The sequence below is a fragment of the Pygocentrus nattereri genome, chromosome 17 (genome assembly GCF_015220715.1).
Source record: "Pygocentrus nattereri isolate fPygNat1 chromosome 17, fPygNat1.pri, whole genome shotgun sequence".
Taxonomy (NCBI): domain Eukaryota; kingdom Metazoa; phylum Chordata; class Actinopteri; order Characiformes; family Serrasalmidae; genus Pygocentrus; species Pygocentrus nattereri.
The window spans coordinates 31,159,360-31,178,729 of NC_051227.1; the positions used below are offsets into that span (position 1 = coordinate 31,159,360).

The 19,370-nt window shown below is 39.5% G+C and overlaps 1 protein-coding gene and 1 long non-coding RNA gene across 3 annotated transcripts in view; one reads left to right on the forward strand and one right to left on the reverse strand.

Moving 5' to 3' along the window:
- pitpnm3 (PITPNM family member 3) overlaps positions 1-17,460 on the forward strand; it is a 119,235-nt gene extending 101,775 nt beyond the window's left edge. For both annotated transcript variants that reach the window (XM_017694926.2, XM_037546658.1), the window contains exons 13-20: positions 2,894-3,010; positions 8,392-8,508; positions 10,093-10,241; positions 10,583-10,732; positions 10,992-11,175; positions 11,407-11,535; positions 14,291-14,682; positions 15,770-17,460. In XM_017694926.2, the coding sequence (XP_017550415.1) occupies positions 2,894-3,010; positions 8,392-8,508; positions 10,093-10,241; positions 10,583-10,732; positions 10,992-11,175; positions 11,407-11,535; positions 14,291-14,614 (1,170 nt within the window). In that variant the 3' untranslated portion in view covers positions 14,615-14,682; positions 15,770-17,460. The remainder of the gene's footprint in view (positions 1-2,893; positions 3,011-8,391; positions 8,509-10,092; positions 10,242-10,582; positions 10,733-10,991; positions 11,176-11,406; positions 11,536-14,290; positions 14,683-15,769) is intronic.
- Positions 3,166-5,513, reverse strand: LOC119265768. The gene is made up of 3 exons (XR_005131723.1): positions 5,270-5,513; positions 4,205-4,258; positions 3,166-3,692 (listed from the first exon to the last, which is right to left on the reverse strand). It is a non-coding gene; the product is annotated as an uncharacterized LOC119265768 (long non-coding RNA).
- Positions 17,461-19,370: the final 1,910 nt, after the last annotated feature.

A 19,370-nucleotide genomic window follows, 5' to 3' on the forward strand; every position in this document is an offset into this window, starting at 1 on the left:
CTTAGCCATATACGAAACTAAAGTTAACACAGTGTCTCATTAGCCTTGTCGAAAAGACAGTGAGTGACTCCAAACTTAATCCTTTCATGCATAAATTAAATTAAATGAATCTTGATTTCTTATATCACCGAATCGAAAAAACTGTTAATGTATGTGGACACCATGCATGAACAACTGTGCAAATGTGATTTATATAGGTTCAGATAGAATATTTACCACCATGGCAGCTCACATGAGATTCGCAAAACATTTCTGACATGGTACATTCATACAATCCAATCTGAACAGTACTTGTGACTTTTTCCTTGATATTTAAAGACTATTTATTTACTATTTACTTACTAACACCAATCAGGCATAACTTTTTGACCACCTCCTTGTTTCTACACTCATTGTCCATTTTATCAGCTCCAATTACAATGTAGGTGCAAATTGTAGTTCTACAGTTACAGACTGTAGTCCATCTGCTTCTCTCTGAAAACTCCAGCAGCACTGCTGTGTCTGATCCACACACAGCGCAACACACACTAACACACAAGCTCCATGTCAGTGTTACTGCAGTGCTGTGAATGATCCACCACCCAAATAGTACCTGCTCTGTGAGGGTCCATGGGGGTACTGACCACTGAAGAACAGGATAAAAAGAGGCTAATAAAATATGCAGAGAAACAGATGGACTACAGTCTGTACAGTCTACAGTCTTTGGACTATAGTCTTACTTGACAAAGCACTTCTTGTAAGTCGCTCTGGATAAGCAAACAAGCAAGCAAAATTTATTTATATAACGCTTTTTACAACAGGTGTTATCACAAAGCAGCTTTACAGAACAATCAGTATTACAGAGAGAAGAGAAAAGAAAAGAAAATCCGGGTCCGAGCCCCCATGAGCAAGCCAGCGGCGACGGTGGCAAGGAAAATCTCCCTAAAAGAGGAAGAAACCTTGAGAGGAACCAAGACTCAGAAGGGGAACCCATCCTCCTATGGTCGACACCGGATAGCAAACATTATTAGTATGAAGTATTATAGTAGAGTGGGAAAAGAAAAGATCTGAGGGTGAGGACTGCACAGCGTTGTAAAGCAAGAAGCTCAGTGGTGGTCAAACCGGTCCAGAAGGCTGGTGAGCAGCGGCACCAATCAAGGCAGTAGAGGCAACAGCATCAGGCGCACAGGATGGGCAGCTGTTCAGCTCGGCAGAGAAAGGAAAGAAAAACACAGAGTCAGTTCTGTAAAGAGTGGCTGATCACAGATTACAGTAAAACAGAGCAGCAGAGACTCTAGCAGGTCTAGACCTGACAGGGAAGACTAATCACCAAAGGCTTGACTGTACAAATAAGTTTTTAGCCTAGAAGGCTGAGGCTGTGTCTGATTCCCGAACATTAACAGAAAGATTATTCCAGAGTTGGGGGGCTTTGTATGAGAAAGCTCTCCCCCTGATGTAAATTTATTAATTCTAGGTACCAGTAGTAAGCCAGTGCCTTGTGATCTAAGTAGGCGTGATGGTTCATAGTGGGAGAGAAGCTCACTCAGGTACTGAGGGGCGAGTCCATTTAGAGCTTTATAGGTCAGTAATAGAATTTTATAATCAATGCGAAATTTAACTGGTAACCAGTGCAGGGCTGATCAAACTGGGCTAATATGGTCGAACTTTCTGGTTATTGTGAGACTCTGGCTACAGCGTTCTGGACTAACTGAAGCTTGTTAAGGCTTTTGCTGGGACATCCAGACAGCAGGGCATTACAGTAATCTAACCTTGAAGTAATAAATGCATGAACTAGCTTTTCTACATCCTGTAGAGATAATGCATTTCTTAATTTAGCGATATTGCGGAGATGCAGGAAGGCTGTACTAGTGATATATGTGCATCGAAGGACAGATCAGCGTCTGTCACAACACCAAGATTTTTAACAGATGAGCTTGATGCAACTGAGAGAGTGTTAAGTGTTAAGTTAGACAGTTTGTTTCTAGCTAATTTTGAACCAAGAAGCAGGACCTCTGTTTTATCTGAGTTAAGTAGCAGAAAATTACTTGACATCCAATCTTTTATGTCTTTTACACAGTCCTCAATCTTGCCAAGTTTAATTTTATCATCCAGTTTGCTTGATATATATAACTGAGTGTATATGATAAGAGTGTCCACTAAATGCTGTAAATGTAAATGTCATTGTAGAACTACAAAGTGCGCCTATATAGTAAATGGAGCTGATCAAATGGACAATGAGCATAGAAACAAGGAGTTGGTCATAAAGCTATGCCTGATTGTTGTATTTCTCAAAGAAGGAACAGAAATCAGACTGTGCAAATATGTGTGGAATGTAAAACACTGACAATAGTAAAAAACAAGGGTGTCACCACTGCTACCATGTTAGTGCTTGTTGCTGTAGTAACTGTTCTATATTCTTAATATCCGTGTAGAATTATTTGTTTTCTCTGCTGAAAAGTCTTTTTTTTCACATGATAGACACCAGAAACATATCAAAGAAAAAAGTGGTCCATAAAGGATCTGAGGGATCCTTCTCTGAATGATCAGAAATTCTGTCCATGAGCTTTTAATGATCCAAACCTAACCTGCCTTGGAGCAGTTTAAGTGCCCAGCATAAGCTGCTGTTGTGATGTAGCCCAGTAAAATGGTATCCACTGTAAAATGTGATCCAGAGAAGGCTGCATTAGATCAAACTAAACAAGAAATGCTTTTATCTGAGACAGGCCCCTGGTTGACTGCAGGAAATGCAAAGATTGTCTGTGCTAGGTTCTGAGATAAACTGTTGGTTTTAGTGTAAAGGGAATGTATTACCTGTTTTGACTTTTCCTCTGAATGAGGCACTGAAGGATTCCCACCATGCTGAGGGAGTGCGATCACAGGTTTCCCATGCGTGTGTGTTCTGTGTGATTGACAGGTGATGCGGTGTGACTGCGTGAAGGCTCAGGAGGCAGACAGCTCTGACTCAACCTCCTTTTCCCTTTCCAGTCCCAGAGAGAAATGGCTACGCAGACGCACACATGTAAAGCTAAGGGTAAGCACCCCATGCAGATATGTGCATACCTTATAAGCACACTCTACCATTTTGTTTTTAGACACAGCAATATCTAAAATAAATACACAAATGCAAATCCATAATCACTCTGTATGACATACTGTAGTTAAAAGACTAGTAGCAACCATCTTGAAGTCTGTATTTTGTCTGTAATTTTGTCCAGTGTAGATAACAGCACGCATGCCAAAAACCCAAGTCTATTTGAAATTACTTGACAACTTGAGGCAAGTGTGTGAGGAATTAGACATACTAAATTGATGGCAAGCAAATCTATTTGAGATTACTGAACAACTTGTTACTACTGCAACTCACTGCTGTCTGGTCCTCCTGTGTGGGCTATTAGGTCCTCACAACTTGATCCTTGATCCAGGATGCAGCAACATGGCTTGACTTCAATCTTGTTAAGCTTGCCCATGTCGGTCCGCTGCTGTATTTCTTCTCCTGACTTCCTGTGGGTGCCTATGTTAGATCTAAAACCCTGATGGCTGCCTACAAAGCCAAAAAATGCACCATGAGCCCTTAAAGCCTTGAGTACAGCTTGGCTTGACCCACCTCTCAAGACAAGCATCAAGACTTTTCTCTGCACTGGAAATTAGGTGGTGAAATGAAGTATCCCTAGTTGTCGCAAAGGTTGAATATCCTTACGGTCTTCAAACACAGCCTGAAATACCAAAAAAGAAAAAAAGTTGGGATGCTGTGTAAAATGTAAATAAATGTAAACAAAAACAGAATGCAATCATTTGCAAATTTCATAGACCCACATTTTACTCACATTGAAAAGTGAGAAATTTTACTTACGTTGAAAGTGAAAAATTTCACCATTTGAGATGCGTTGCAGCCATCAAGTTCTAAATGAGTAAAAATTTTTATGAAATGGTAAAATGTCTCACTTTCAACATCTGGCTTGTGTTCTATGCTCTGTTGTGAATAAAATATGGGTTTATGAGATTGGCAAATCATTGCATTCTATTTCTATTCATTTATTTATTTATTTGTGTCCTACTTTTTTGGAATTGTGGTTGAAAAACTCTACTCTTAACATGAAAAAGAATGTCTTAAAGGCCCCGTTCTACATTGTCTTGTATTTTATCTACACTTTCTTGAGGTCCACTTATGACATTTGAATGATATCATGTAACAAAAAAATGGTCAGTTTTTCTATACATGACCAACCCCTGGGGAAGGCTGCATTCACTCTGCTCCTGCGTTGCTTTGGCTGTGTTCACACTGCAAAATGAGAGCAGAGACAGTAACACTAGTCAGTAACTGCTTAAGTTATGACAGAATGTAGTTTGATTGCTATATGATGAACATTAGGCCTTATTCAAAATATAGTATAATAGTAAGCATACACAGAGTGAAGATACCTAGCTACAATATGAATGTGTCAATTTATGATAAGAATAGCTAGCAGTTGAGTTTTACCCAGTTGTTACATGTTTGTTATCTACCTAACTTTAGTTTTGTTCAGAAAGAAAATCAGTTTAACTTGATGACAGTTGCACACCTCTTTAAAGGGACAACAAAAGAAGTGTTCAACTCTCATAATGTCTATATGTTTATATGTTTATGAATCAGCACTGACTCCTTTTTTTATTAGTGTCTTAGCTTGATGGTATCTTTAGTCTCGGACCTATCTGCATTATGATAAAATTGCTTTCCATTAGGCAACAAGGCAGTTCTGTAAAATAGCTCTAGATAAGAGCATCTGCCAAATGTGGTAAATGTAAATTTGCACAAATAACACATTTTCTTCACTCATAACATTTCTCTCGCTCTTATTCTCTCATAAACATGCACCATTTGGTTGTATATTCATTAGCATTGTGTGCTAACAGTAGAAGCCTGCTAGTATATAATTAAGCTTCATGTTCTCAGCCCAGTCTGGCAATGTGTCGAGAAGGTTTGTCTCAGTACCCTTCAGACGACGTGCTTGATAAACTCCCAGTGTAATTAATTGTAACACTCTGTGGCCCATGTGCTGAGTAATGTTCTCATTTAGTTCTCAGTGTGAGGCGAGCAAGACCGGCTCAGTGTTATACTGCCCACACACACTCACAGTCACAAACACACATCAGTCAAGTGACAGCAAGCAGGCAGCATAGCCCTGGCACTGTGAAAGAGGAACTAAAAATATCCTCAGTGATACCAAGATGTTATTCTCCTCAAATACACCACAATAGCTCTGCGTGTGTGGGCGGAAATTTGCTGCGCACAAAAATAAGCCGAGCGTCTTACCTTGAGTCTGAGCACAGGTTTCAGCAGCACAATTTCCCACCAAGGCTGGCTGTGCAAGGTCGTTCTGCTATATCAGCTTTGACTTTCAAAAAAAGAAAAATTACCATCCAGCTCTGTCTCTTCAGCTTTTCTTTTGGGTTAAATATAGTGGGCTGGAACATTTCTTCATCCTCAACACATCTTTCCAGAAAGAGAGAGTGCTTTGATCAGCAGGACCTTGATGTGAAATGTTGGCCCTGTTCTATGCAACCTTCTCTGAAGCGCTGCTTTTTACTCAAGACACTTTGAAAGAGCATTTGATCAGATGATTTGCTGAGGCTTCATGCTTTTTGTATTTTATTCAGGCTGCCCTTTTTCCATGAATATTTTTACGTCATATACTTTAGGCGTCCCCCCTCCATTGCTATGCTTAGCCTGAGAATGTTTGCTTGCTATCCTGTGTGTGCTCCTCCACGGCTGTATATAATACATAGCCTTCAGTACAGCACTCTCTGTGCTGTAAATGTCAATGAGGTAACATATATATATATATATTTTTATATCTATATATCTATCTCTCTCTGTCTCTCTCTCTCTCTTTCGCTCTCTCTCTCTCATATATATATATATATATATATATATATATATATATATATGTGTGTGTATGTGTTTTTGTGTGTGTGTGTGTGTGTGTGTGTGTATATAAATCTCAACTGGCCACTTCCTTATATCTTCACTTGCCATATAGCTGCACTTTGTAGTTCTATAATTACAGACTGTAATCTGTCTGTTTCTCTTTCTTTGTTAGCCCGCTTTCTTCCTGTTCTGCAATGGTCAGGACACCATAGGCTGGTGGATCATTCTCAGTACTGCAGTATATTTGTGCACCCTTCCAAGGTTTATAATTCTGTGGATTTCTTTTTTTTCAGATCTGAATCAAACGTGGAGCTAGACTTTCTCCTCTCCCTCAAAAATGAAAGTTTTAAATACTGTTTCACGGATGGTGTCAGTTTTGATGGCCTACAACGTCTTGCATAGTTCATAGGAGTCCCATTATCTCTATATCTTTTCACAATTTTTTGAGCTCCAATTATGGACACTCAGTATTTTTTAAATGTATTTTACTTTGTTAACTCAGATTTAATCTCCTCAGAAACCTATTTTATTCATTTTACATACACATGAGAAAGCACTTTGCAAGGCATCTAAGGTGTTGTTCTGTAGTTGCTTGTGGGAATGTCCGTGACTTCTTTGGGAAAAGCCTTTATTGAAAGGACACCGCTGTAACTCATTGGTTTTCAGATTGGAAGGATGGAAGTCTTAAAGTTTCAGATGCAGTTGTTCAGTGTACTAGAAGTACTAATGATACCAACGATAAGTGATACCAACGATACACTCAGAAAAGCACTTTACGATGTAATGTATCACAATGATGATAACACACTGTCCACCTTTACCCTGAGGCGTTACTGGAGAGATGCACCAGCAGAATATGCACCTAATTTTATCTGTGTGCGCATGTATGAGTGTTTTTCCGTGTATGTATGGCTCATCATATGGCATGCTAGCATAAGCAGCGGTGAGAAATAATTATTGACTGGCTTAATTGATATGCAAATCCTCTGAAAGCCTGGAAATGTTTAACTGCTTCATTAGAAGACAAATCTGCTCAATCAGTCTCATTAGCCTGTGTGGGCTAACAATTGATAAAGTGGTGCGCTATGTTCAGGGCTTAAATCCATGCATAGTGGATGGCAGGTTGGTTTACATCATTTACAAGTAACTGAAATGAGAAAATCTTAATTTGCGCTTTGTGTGAGGCTTTCACAAGTACAGTGGTACTTCGTTTTCCTGTCATACCCATGTCATGAATAAGGGGAGTTCTGCAGTACCATCATGAAGAGATTGGACCTTGTGCCTAACATGCATTACAATGCCTAGTATATTGCTTGTCAGTTTTCAAGTCAGGCCTATGTGAAAAGCAAGGGAACTTCCTGACAGAGTGATTTTCTGCCTCTGTCAGACAGGAGGGGACATCTGCATATATATTTCTATTTCAAAAGCAGTCAGCTATATTTCTAGCTTGAAGGCTACTGTAACCAGCAATCGTTAGAATCTGCATGTGTCAGTGTTCTGGCTGCTTTAATTTTGCAGTCTGGCTACCTCAGCAAAGGCTGTGGAATATATCTTTGGTGCTCTTGCAGTCAGTCAGGCTAGCTGAAATGAGATTTATTTGGGAAGTGTAGGATTAGTATGGACAGCTACATGGAGCACAGCAGAAATTATATCTTTGAAAGTAAAAGAATCTGAAATGTAGCCAATATATGTAAGATTTTTCATTATTAGATTGTTGTATGAATGTTATAAGATGATTTAACCTATTTCTGTACCTATATCAAGTGATCTGTATCAAGTGAAATGGCCTTATCATACTAACACTAAAGATACACTAAACATACTAAAGATACTAAAGTGTCACTTTGGTGGAAACCTTCACGTCGCTGGGGTCTTCGATAGGGAACATAATTGTATTATATTTCATTGCACTTATATTTTGGAAGTTGCACTGCTTCCATACACCCTGTTTTGACTCCAGGCTTTTTATTTTATTGTTTGTTTTTAAAATATTCAGTTATGAAAATGTACAAATGTATACCTTTCCCCAGTTAGACCTTAATACCATAATTATATGTTTGAGGGTACATTTAGGGTGTTTATACCTTGTTGAACAAAAATGGACAATGGACAATACCTTTTATTCATAGTGTGCAGTAGTAATTTCCCTTGATATATTACCATATATATATATATATTATTATTACACACACGATGAGGTACATCATGAATGTACCTCAGGGAAAACAATAAAGTACAAAGTGTAAGTTGGACCTCTAATATAAGTAAAAATATCTAGAAAAAGACTTAAAATCTTCTATCTTTCTTATCACATAATGAGAAATATTACCCATGTTCTGCCATTTAAGATGCTTACACTTGCCAAGAAATAATTTTTAAAGTGAGTTGCGACACCATGTTTTGGAAAGACCCTGCACTGCATACTTAAGCAGTAGTTTTTTTTTTACTTTTAGAAGGAAGAAAAAAAATACAGAGGAAATTTTCTAGCTCTGTTTCTCTCCCTGCAGAATGTTACCTCCAACCACAGAGTGAATGACGTTATCGCAACAGAGGACGGGCCACAGATACTGGTTGGTCGCTTCATGTATGGCCCTCTGGACATGGTCACTCTGACAGGAGAGAAGGTATGAGATCAATGTGCATGCACCTGATCAGCTAAACTGTTGAGATTTGCATGTAGTTTCCTCTAATCCATTGGTTCCCAGCTCTGGTACTGAAGTGCCCTTCCTCTGTATAGATTAGTCTCGTCTCTGCTCTAACATACCTGCTTCAGCTAATCAGTTAATTACTTTATTGGCGATTTTACCAGAAGCAACTAGAAGATATGTGCATTTATGAAAAAGGGCCATTGTAGGCCCACCATTGATCAGATATTATTTAGGTGGTGGACCATTCTCAGCGCAGCAGTGATGCCAACCTTGGAGTGGCATATTTGTGCTGCTGGAGTTTTTTGCACACTGCAGTGTTACTACTGCATTGAAATAAGTTTGCCAAACTAAACTGTCCAGCCAACAGTAGACCTAAGGTTTTAAACTGAACACTGATGAACGACTAGTAAACAAATAAGCTTTAGTGTAAAAAACGAATCAGCTTTGGGTGGGCCAGCAAGGTGTGAGTGTATACATATATATGGCAGTACTATCCATCCATCCATCCATCCATCCATATATATATTTATTTGATAAATTATAGCCTTTTTTTAGTAATGGCTTCTTGTCAGCTGCTACAAAATACATTACACAATGTTCGTCTATACATTGCATGCAATTACACATTTCCACTAGAAAGGACTCCAAATCCTCAAACATAGAGTGTAGCTTTAATGGCCATTTTAACATGAAGTTAAATAAATGACGAGGTGGTGTCTGACGTTTGTACAGTGTATGTGTACATGTAAGACATTTCAGATGTCCAGTTCTGGCATCTTGACAGATAAACACCCTTTCAGACCCATAGCACTGAGCACTGAGTGGAGATTGACGTTTGCTCTGTCAAAGATGAAAGTTTTAAGTATTGTTTATCTGATAGTGACAGTTTTGGTGGTCTACACGTCTTGCATGTTAATTAGGTCCATTATCTTTTAATAATTTTTTGAACTTCAGTTTTTTCATTTTTAAATTTTTTTTACTTTTCCCTTCCTTATGCAAATTGATTATCTCATATCTAACCTCCTCAGAAATGGCTGTTTTGACGGTAAATGAAGGGTGGTCTCTGACTTTTGCATAGTATTGTTTTTTTTCCCGAAGTGTCCTCATAATTAGTGAATGCAGCACTTTTGAGGTTTAAGGTGTTCAATTGTGAATGCACATCTTGTATAATGATAGAAAAATATTGACACTCTGGAGCAGCTACACATGAGTCCAAGGTCACCATGCCCAAATTTGGGTAGAGGGAGCTCACAGCATTGGGCTGTGGAGCAGTGGAACAAAATTTTTTGAGTGACTGAGCACCATAGAAAACCTTTGGGATGAGCAATCAAAAACTAATCAGCGTCAGTACTTGACCTCACTAATGCTCTTGTGGCTGAATGCTCTTGTGGCTCAATTACATCTAATGTAATGTCTTCCCAGAAGAGTAGAGGCTGTTAGTGTAGCAAGGAAAGAAAAACTTCCTGTTAATAACCTTGATGGCAAAAGAAACTTATTAATGAAACTAATGAACGTTCAACGTATTTAGCTAATAAACAAATTTCATTCTATCTCTGTCAGGTGGATGTGTATCTGATGACTCAGCCTCAGTCAGGTCGCTGGGTGCACTTTGACACCGAGGTGACCAACAGCAGTGGAAGAGTGTCCTACACCATCCAGGACAGCAAAAAGCTGCCTGTGGGGGTTTACCCTATTAAAATGGTTGTCAAGTAAGTCCAAGCCAATGGCCATCTTTCCAAGGACGCCTGCTGATTAGTTATGCTGTGTGAGTTGCAATGATTTATAGTTAATTGCTGTTTTATTCACTGTTGCATTGTATGTCAAAGTGCCTTTGCCTTCAAAGGCTGTCCCTGTAGGCCTTAGTTTGAATGGTTGAGTGAATTGTTAAGCCTCTCTCCTTAGGGCTGGTGTTCCAATAGCTTTCCAGAAGGTGCTAGAATTGATTCCAAGACCCCTGATGCAGTCTGTGCTAAAGATTATGCCTTTTTCTGGCTCTGTCTTTCTCTGTCTCTCCCCTTCTTTTTTTTCTTGGCTCCTCTCTGTCCTCTAGGGGAGACCAGACGAGTGCTGAGGCCTTCCTGACGGTTCTGCCTCGGGGGATGGAGTGTGTAGTGTTTAGCATTGATGGCTCCTTCGCTGCTAGTGTCTCCATCATGGGTAGTGACCCTAAAGTGCGTCCTGGAGCTGTGGATGTGGTCAGGTGAGCAGTATATGTATGAGTATATGTCTTTGGTCCATTCATCATGAAATTCACACATAATGTAAAGGACAACAGGCATTTTCAAACTATGTCAAAAACTGAAAATCTTCAAAAATTGAGATACGGGATTTTGTTCGTTTTGTTCCAAAAGCAGCAATATGCTGCAGACACTGAAATGCCCACTTGTGGACCACTGGTTTAAATTTTGAAGCGCGTGCTTGTATGGAGAGTGAATATGGCTGCTTTATGCTCTGTTCAGACACTGGCAGGACCTGGGCTATCTCATCATCTACATCACTGGACGTCCAGACATGCAGAAGCAGAGAGTGGTGTCGTGGCTTTCCCAGCACAACTTCCCCCATGGCATGATCTTCTTCTCCGAGGGGCTGGTGCATGACCCCCTACGCCAGAAAACCATCTTCCTCAGGAACCTGATGCAGGAGGTAGAACGTACATGCAGGGGTACACTGCCTGTTAGCTAGACAAAATGTACTTTTCATCCATGTCGTCTTTCTATTCTCCACCATTTCTCATGCTGTTGTTCTCTTTCTTTAAAGTTCTCACCTTCCCTCATGCATACATCACAAGCGTCACATTTGTAGTGAATTCCCTTTGTAGTATGACCTGAGGCTGTCTGTCAGAAAGTCACAGCTCATCTTTTCTTGTGTTCTTAGTGCCACATCAAGATCAACTCGGCCTATGGCTCGATGAAGGATATCTCTGTCTATAGCATGCTGGGCCTCAGCCCAAGTCAGATATATATAGTGGGGAGACCGTCCAAGAAGTACCAGAATCAGTGTCAGGTGAGCCACATTTTTCATCCTTTTTGTTCTGTCATTTACCCTGAAACTAGACTGGTGTGTTTTAAAAATCCTTTTTGAGTTGTTGTTTAAACCCTGCTCTCTATTATTTTGGTTGATTTTTACTCAGTATTGAGCAAAAGTTTTCTGTATTTATTTTCTAGTTACTCAATTTTCAGGAAATATTTTTGAGGAGATTAAGATAAGATAAGATATGATAAGGCTTTATTGTCCTTCGCATCACATGTGGTACATGAGGTGGAACGAAACATTGTACTCACGGTCCAGTTAACTCCCAAGTAACATAAGCAATAAATAGAAGGTGCAAATAAAGGGGTGCAAATAACAGCAGCATGAACCACAGCAGCATGAGTACAAGGTAGAAGGTGTACATCTTAATACTGGTAATGTATACAATGACATGTGTAGGGGTGATATAGTGGGGGCACTGGTTCAGTACAGCAGCAGAGATAAATAAGTGGACACGAAGTGCCATTGCAGTGACGTCTGATTGCAATTTAAGAGTCTTACGGCTTCAGGGAAGAAGCTGTTCCTCAGTCTGGTAGTTTTACTCTTAATACTCTGCAACCTCCTACCTGAGGGGAGCGGGACAAAAAGTGTGTGTGTGCTGGGAGAGTGGGGTCCTTCATGATGCCAGTGGCCCTTTTCCTGCATCTGGAGGTGTAAATGTCCATGGTGGTGGGAAGACTGAGTCCAACAGTCCTCTGTGCAGCCTTCACCACCCACTGCAGAGCTTTCCTTTCTGCCACAGAGTAGCTTCCATGCCACACAGTGATGCTGGAGCACAGAACGCTCTCCACCACACATCTGTAAAATGAGGTGAGGACTGAGCTCCCGAGTCCAGCACGCCTCAACCTTCTGAGGAAGTAGAGGCACTGATGTGCCTTCCTGATCAGGCTGGAAGTGTTATTACTCCAGGTAAGATTGTTACTTAGGTGTACACCCAAGTACCTATAACTGGAGACCACTTCCACTGCAGATCCTCCGTTGTGCAGGGGGAGGGGAGGGGTGCTGTTGCCCCTTCTGAAATCCACAATCATCTCCTTTGACAGATAATAGATAGTCCACTTGCACAAGAGAGTGGAAAGTCAGAGGAAAATAAGTGAACAATAGAGTTAAACTATAAAAGATTAAGAATAAATGCGACCACAATGCAAGACCCAAGACCTGGCAGACCACCAAAACTAGCGCTAGATAAACAGGACTTAAAGCTTTAGTCTTGGGCTAGCTTTAATTTTTGCTTCACTCACGCTTTAGATCTGAAAGATCTGGGTCAGTTGTATCTGCCCGTCGTTTCGTTTTAGTGGACAATTCAGTGCTATGGGTCTGAAAAGATGCAGAAAAAGTCGATACTGAGAAAAGGAAACGGACCAAAAAAAATTTAGCAGATCTTAGCAAAGCAAACAAAAGCTGCGGGTGTGCTCAGAACAATAGACTGGTCCCAGAGTCCAGACCTCAGCATCATTTAAAGTGTTTAACATGACTTGCTGAGAAGCAGAAAACATAACCAGCTTCCAAACCTGAACTTTTAAGGTGTGGGAAAAAATCCCTTCGTATTTCTTTATTGAAAAACTAAAAGCAAAAGTCTCTTGAAAGAATGCAAGCTGTAATAAAGATAAAGGGTTGAACACACTATATACTAAAAAAATAAAAATGATGATATTTAATTGTTGACAAATGTGTGTATTTTTCTGTAAATTATTTCCATTTTTCTGTAAAATGAAATAACTTGTGCTGTTTGGGCATTTGGAAGTGAAGTAAATGGAAGATGACTTCTGCACAGCACTGTAGAGATTAGAACTGGTACAGGGAACAAAAGCAAAAAGTGCAAACAATATTTATCATAGAATGCGAAAAAAATGATAATAAAATTTCCAAAGGGATGGAAATTTTTTTTTTTTCATTTTGTTTAATTTTTGACAGAAAAAAATGCTCTGTTACAGAAATCTGAACAGTGTTGTTCTTCTGATACAGCATACCATGCATATATTAGAGTTTACAATAACTCTAACATCAAATCAGTCACTCTTACATGTATTTAATGAACTAGAATTACATTATTAAAATGGTTAAAAATATATTTGAAATAATTTATTCACACCAGAAATTTTGTTCCTGCTTTTTAATCAAGTGAATTAATTAAACATTGGTCACATTTGAGTACATTGTCAGAAATAAAGGTAGTAAACTCTCACTGGAGCAGTACCCCTCTTGTCACTGGGATGGTACTCTTAAGGTACAGTCAGGGAACATAACTGTACCATAATCCATTGAAATTATATTTTCTAAGTTGTATTGTCTCATTTCCAGGCTTTTTTTTATTGTTCTGTTTTAAAACATTAATTTATGAAAAGGTACAAATGCACACTTTTCACCTGAATAAACTTACTTAAGGTACACAATTGGACCTTAAAACCACTGCTGTACCTTTTGAGGTTTGTACATTTACATTATCTGTACGCTGAAAAATGAAAAATGTACAGTACCTTTATTTCTAACAGTGTAGATGCACCAGGTGTTCAAATCCTCACCACACTCAAAATGATGATGCCGATAGTTATGGCTGATGGGCATCCAGACATTCAAATTCTAATACTGAATGAAATGTTGTTGTCTGACTTCTGCTGAATACATCCTACTGTCTGTGAAAACTCTTTTCTTGTTCTATCTTAATCATATGGAATATAGTCTGCTCTATTTTCCTTCTCTTTTCCTCTGCATACTCATTCTTGTGTAGTTCCTGAGTGAGGGCTATGCGGTGCACCTGTCCTCTCTGCAGTTTGGCCACCGGGCCCGGCCTAAGAAGAGCTCCTCTGTGCGCATGGTGCTTAGGAAAGGCTCGTTTGGCCTGTCAGCGAAGCCGGACTTCCTGTGTAAGCGCACACACTTGCGCCGCACAATGTCTGTACAGCAGCCTGAACCGCCCATGACCCCCAACCCCAAACCAGAGAGAGCCCAAAGCCAGCCTGAGTCAGACAAGGACCATGGGGGTGGAGGAGGGGGAGGAGGACACAGCATATGGGCACGGGGGGCCATGCATCGTGGTGACACCACTCCCTGACCACAGAAAAGAGCAGGAGAGAGGGACAAGAGGAGAGGAAGAAGGGTTTTACAGTGGGCAAGGTCCAGGTAAGCCTCTTCTGTGCTGTACTGGAACTTGTGTCGTGCCTAACAGTGAAAATAAACTGGAGGCCAAAAATGATTGCTCAGTTGTGCATATGTCAAACCCTGGTTTTTAGCAAATGTTTTTGCTGTGTTTGAAAAGATCGATACCTTCTGTTCACTTAAAGACAATATAAGATGCTATATCTCTTGTCAAATGTGATAGTGATTTGACAAGGAGAAAATTCAGATGCTAGTCACTATAGATGAGAGGTGGACAGTATCGAAAAATGCATGGAAAGCAGTTCCTTTAGCAGCTAATTAAAACAGTATGACAAAGTGGTTTTCAAGGCTAGAGGAGGATCTACAAAACACTGATGAACAATCTTATTTCCTAAGTTTTTTGATGTGTGTTAGTGATCATAGTGTAAAAGTGAGGCTGTTACTACTGATTACATTAGTAATCACTTAATTTCAGTTTAGTCATCACATTCCCAGTAATTTAAGATACAGTGCCACATTACCACAGTGATGTATCAGTATGCCAGAGTCCATGAAGCTGTGAATCTTTCAAGTCATCATTTAAAATTTACATTCTGAACACAAACTGCATTGCATTGCCCTGTTCCACTGAGCTGTGTTTTGTCCAGGAATACATCATGTATTTTATGGAAAGTATGTAGTATACAGAGAGTTGAAATCCTTCTGACTTCCTTCACTGAGCTGGGCTTCCCTCCCTCCAGCACAGCCTTATTTATATTCACAACCAAACCCAAGGTAGAGCTATTATTAGGAGCTGCTCTTTTATTGTCTGAGCTCACGGCGCCTCCTACTCTCTCATTTCTCTCACCGTCGCTGAAATCCGAATGCAAATGTCCTATTGGGATCTGCTCTGCTGGCTCTGATGATCTGAAGATGGAATGCGTAGGCATGCTCTGAATCCAACAGTTACTTAATGGCAAATTATGTTTGCTAAATGAGCTGGATTGGTTTGTCGATTGTGTTCTTCTATAAATAGCAATTCCGATGATCTTCCCAACAAAAGCAGATGGGTGTTCATTTGAGTATTAATGCAGAGTCAGCTTGTCCATCAACTTTTTTTTGTCCCTTGCAGCTCCTTCACCTCCTCTCAACCCTAGGCTGACGTTGCACCACATGCTAGGACAAATCTCGCCTCTGCTGCAAACTCCACTGTAAAGAGCTTGCTTCGACTTTGTTGGATTTCACATAACATCATATGTAAAGCCCCTGATGCCTGATGCTGGAGCTGTTCTGCTGGAGTCACGGGAGGTGGGGGGGTCCTGTGGTCTTGTAATGAAGTTTCAGAATCCAATTGTGGCTGCGACATTTCTGAGTTGAATTTTATGTCCTGGGAGGCCATGATGCAGGGTTGCCGTTATGTGGCTGTTGCCTTGCTCAGCTTTGTGTGGATTTGCCTAGTGATCCACAAGGCCTTTTCTTCAGAGGAGCTGAACACAGAAGGGCCGTGCTCTAAAGTTCTAAAGGCAAAAGGACATCCGGTAAGATTCCAGCCCAAATCTTAAGATATTGAAGAAGAAAGCTCATAACCTGCTGCTTGGACAGGTCTTGGTGCTGGCTCTTGCAATAATACTTCTGTGTAAATACGGCAGGTACTACCCTGCTCTTTGGGCAGCTGTCAGCAGGTCATCTGCAGCAACAGGGCTAGCCTGGCATATGCTGGCTCTTCACTTTCACCCAAACCCCTGGGCATGTGATGACATGGGCCACTGCTAAATTACCCCTAACCCTCTCCGCTGGGACCACAATTCTCGCCCCATCTCTCTTATACAGTACCTCTCATATTTGCAGCTATGGGAGCTGCCGGATGGGATTTTAACTATCAGTGAATTTGTTTGTGCCTGACCTTCTCCCATTTGTGTGGCACTAAAACAAAACAGAATATTCTACTATGGGTGTAGTTGCTTGTGGCAATAGCTAAATACACCAATGTTTACCATAGGTCAAATGATGACTTTGTATCTGTATTGCAGTGGTGACTGTAGTTGTTCACAAGATTGTTACTGTACTGCCGCAATATTCAAATAATACTAGCATAATTACTTAATCTGATATTGATATTGTTTACAAATAAATTATCATTGTACATATATATAAACAGTATATAAATGGAGATCATTATTACCCATTTTGAGACATGTTGATTGTCTCTGCGTGTTCTACCTGTAATGTTGCTTTTTGTAGTAATGAAAACTGACTTTTTCATTGAAGGAACCAAGAACTACAACACATTTATTACTGTAAATTTGCCTAACCAAAGTATGTTACACTTTCTTGTACATTTAGATGTAGAGTGCCCTTTGTATAGGTTGTGTAGTGTGAATGTGTTGATTTGGACATTTTTGTATTTGTTGTACATATTTGAAATGAAGAGCAGTTGTTACATCTTGACAAATAAGGTCTTAAACTAAGTCTGCGACTTGAGCCTATGAGACTATGGGAATTTAAAGACACACTGTATTTATATGATCTTTTGTGTGTGTTGTTCTGAATGAAATTGTGATCATTGTTACTGATGAAATATTGTCAGTATACACAGTATATGAATGTATTTACAGCCTTATAAACATTGTCTGTACAGTCGTACATTTATTCGTCTTACAAAGGTATAGATATTCCAATGATGTGCTATAAGAGAATATATTTGTATTTTCCTCAAGGTATTCATTAAGATCGAGATATATTATTATTTATGACAGGATTATTAAATGGTGGTATAACACAACTGTACTAGCTGCAGCCAATAAATGTTCTTTTGGCTCTGAACTCTGGTACCTTATCTCTTTGAGGGAGAACTCAAAACAGCTGAGTCATTTCAATGTTTGAAGAAGATGCATCCTATTGAGAGCTCTGTAGGATCTAAAGGAATGTGATCTTTTGAAACTGATTCACCATTGTAGCTCTTCAAGCATTCATAAGTACCAAGAAATACAAATCGTTAAGTGAAGTCTCTGTAGAGAAATATGGTAGAAAGCTCATGTCAAGGTTAATTCCGGTGCAGCCCCCAGGAGCCTCTGCCGTCAAGATGTGGTAGGCCATGGCCCTTCCTCTGGCCTCACTTTGAGGTGAGCTCTTCATTGTCTATTCTCATCCACCTTCACTTAAGCAATCAGATGCAGGGGCTCAATTTTATTCTAATTTTATTCTAATTACTCTGCCAGGTCCACAGTCACATGGCTTTAGATGGACTATGCTTTAATATGTATGCAAATCTGGTGAGCGATCTGCACTGTGCTGTAGATTACTGCATGTGTAAATGATGCCTTAATAGAGAATGCTATTTTTTTTTGCCCTTAGTTAATACTCACTCATATTATTTGTTTCACATTGTACTTTCACAACAGATTAACTTGGTGATAAAATGACTTTTTTACAAATAATAATATGTGGTGCCAATACTAACTAGCAGTCTCCTGTTCAAAGAGAGAATGATACCTTTCAAAAATGTACAATTTACAACACCTTTGTTCTGTATACAGTAATAATCCCTGTTGTGTATTTTAAGGCAGTCTTTAGATGTGTAATGGTGCATTGCAGAGAAACTTACTGACTCTGATTTCTTTACAGTAGTGGTGATAGGAACCGGCAGTCACAATGTTTACCAAACAAATATAGCCATTTTATTTACTATCCATGAAACCTATATGTGTCTTCTGAGTTTTTAAATGCAATGTTGATGATGGTAAAGTAGCTGTGAATCCAAAAAGAACTATTTGTGACCATGTAATGCTTTTCTCCGCTGCTGTGAACAATTCTGACTCAGTTTCTCTAGAATTGAGCCTTTTACATCAAATCACTCTGAATTAATTTGTTTAAATCATAATGATTTAAACATGAAGGTCATATGACTATGAATAGGGCTGTATTAAAATGAATCCAGCCTTTGTCAGTCTTAGAGTAGGAGGAATTCTACTTCTGCTTAAAGCATGAAGATATGCTTGTTGCTATGTTATAGTTGTTCACATTGAGTTGGTTGCTATTGTTGGCTCATTTGGAAGCAGTTATAACCAGTCAAAATGGACCTTGTTAGTTGATGTTATTGGTCCACTATCATTTATCATACCATGATTTAATGACAAAGTTATAGTTTTCCCTATAATATTTAACTGAATTATAGTCATAGTTGCCAGCCTCAAAAACATCTTAGTTTTAATTACATCACTTTGAACCAGAGGGCAAGGGAAATGATAATTTCTCACCTCCCTCAATCACTGCTGTCATTGAGCAAAATGCTCAGCTAGCTTAGAGACCCCCTTTGATACCATGTTTCTCTCTGAAATACATCACAGTACGTAAGATGAATGTGCTATGATTTCCGATTCACATTGATTTTAACAAGCTTGGCTAGCTAGTGATTTCTAACAAACATTCTTTGCTAAATATTAGCTCAGTTTAGGCTGGGCATTTTAGCTATTTAGCATTAGCCATCTAACTGCTTTTGCTAGCTCTGCTGCTGCTAAACAAAAACACGCGAGTACGCCGAACATTGGGCCTCATTCTTCTTAAGAACAGTTGGAGACGTTTATGTTCAAAGCAGGTTTTAAAAAGATTCTGACATTCACCAATGTTTTCTTACTTGGCGTTTGCTCCTAGGTAAGAACAGAATCTACACACACTCAAGAGCACAAAAGTGTGAACAGTTGTGCAGTTTAAGAAAGAAACTTTGGACCTCATTC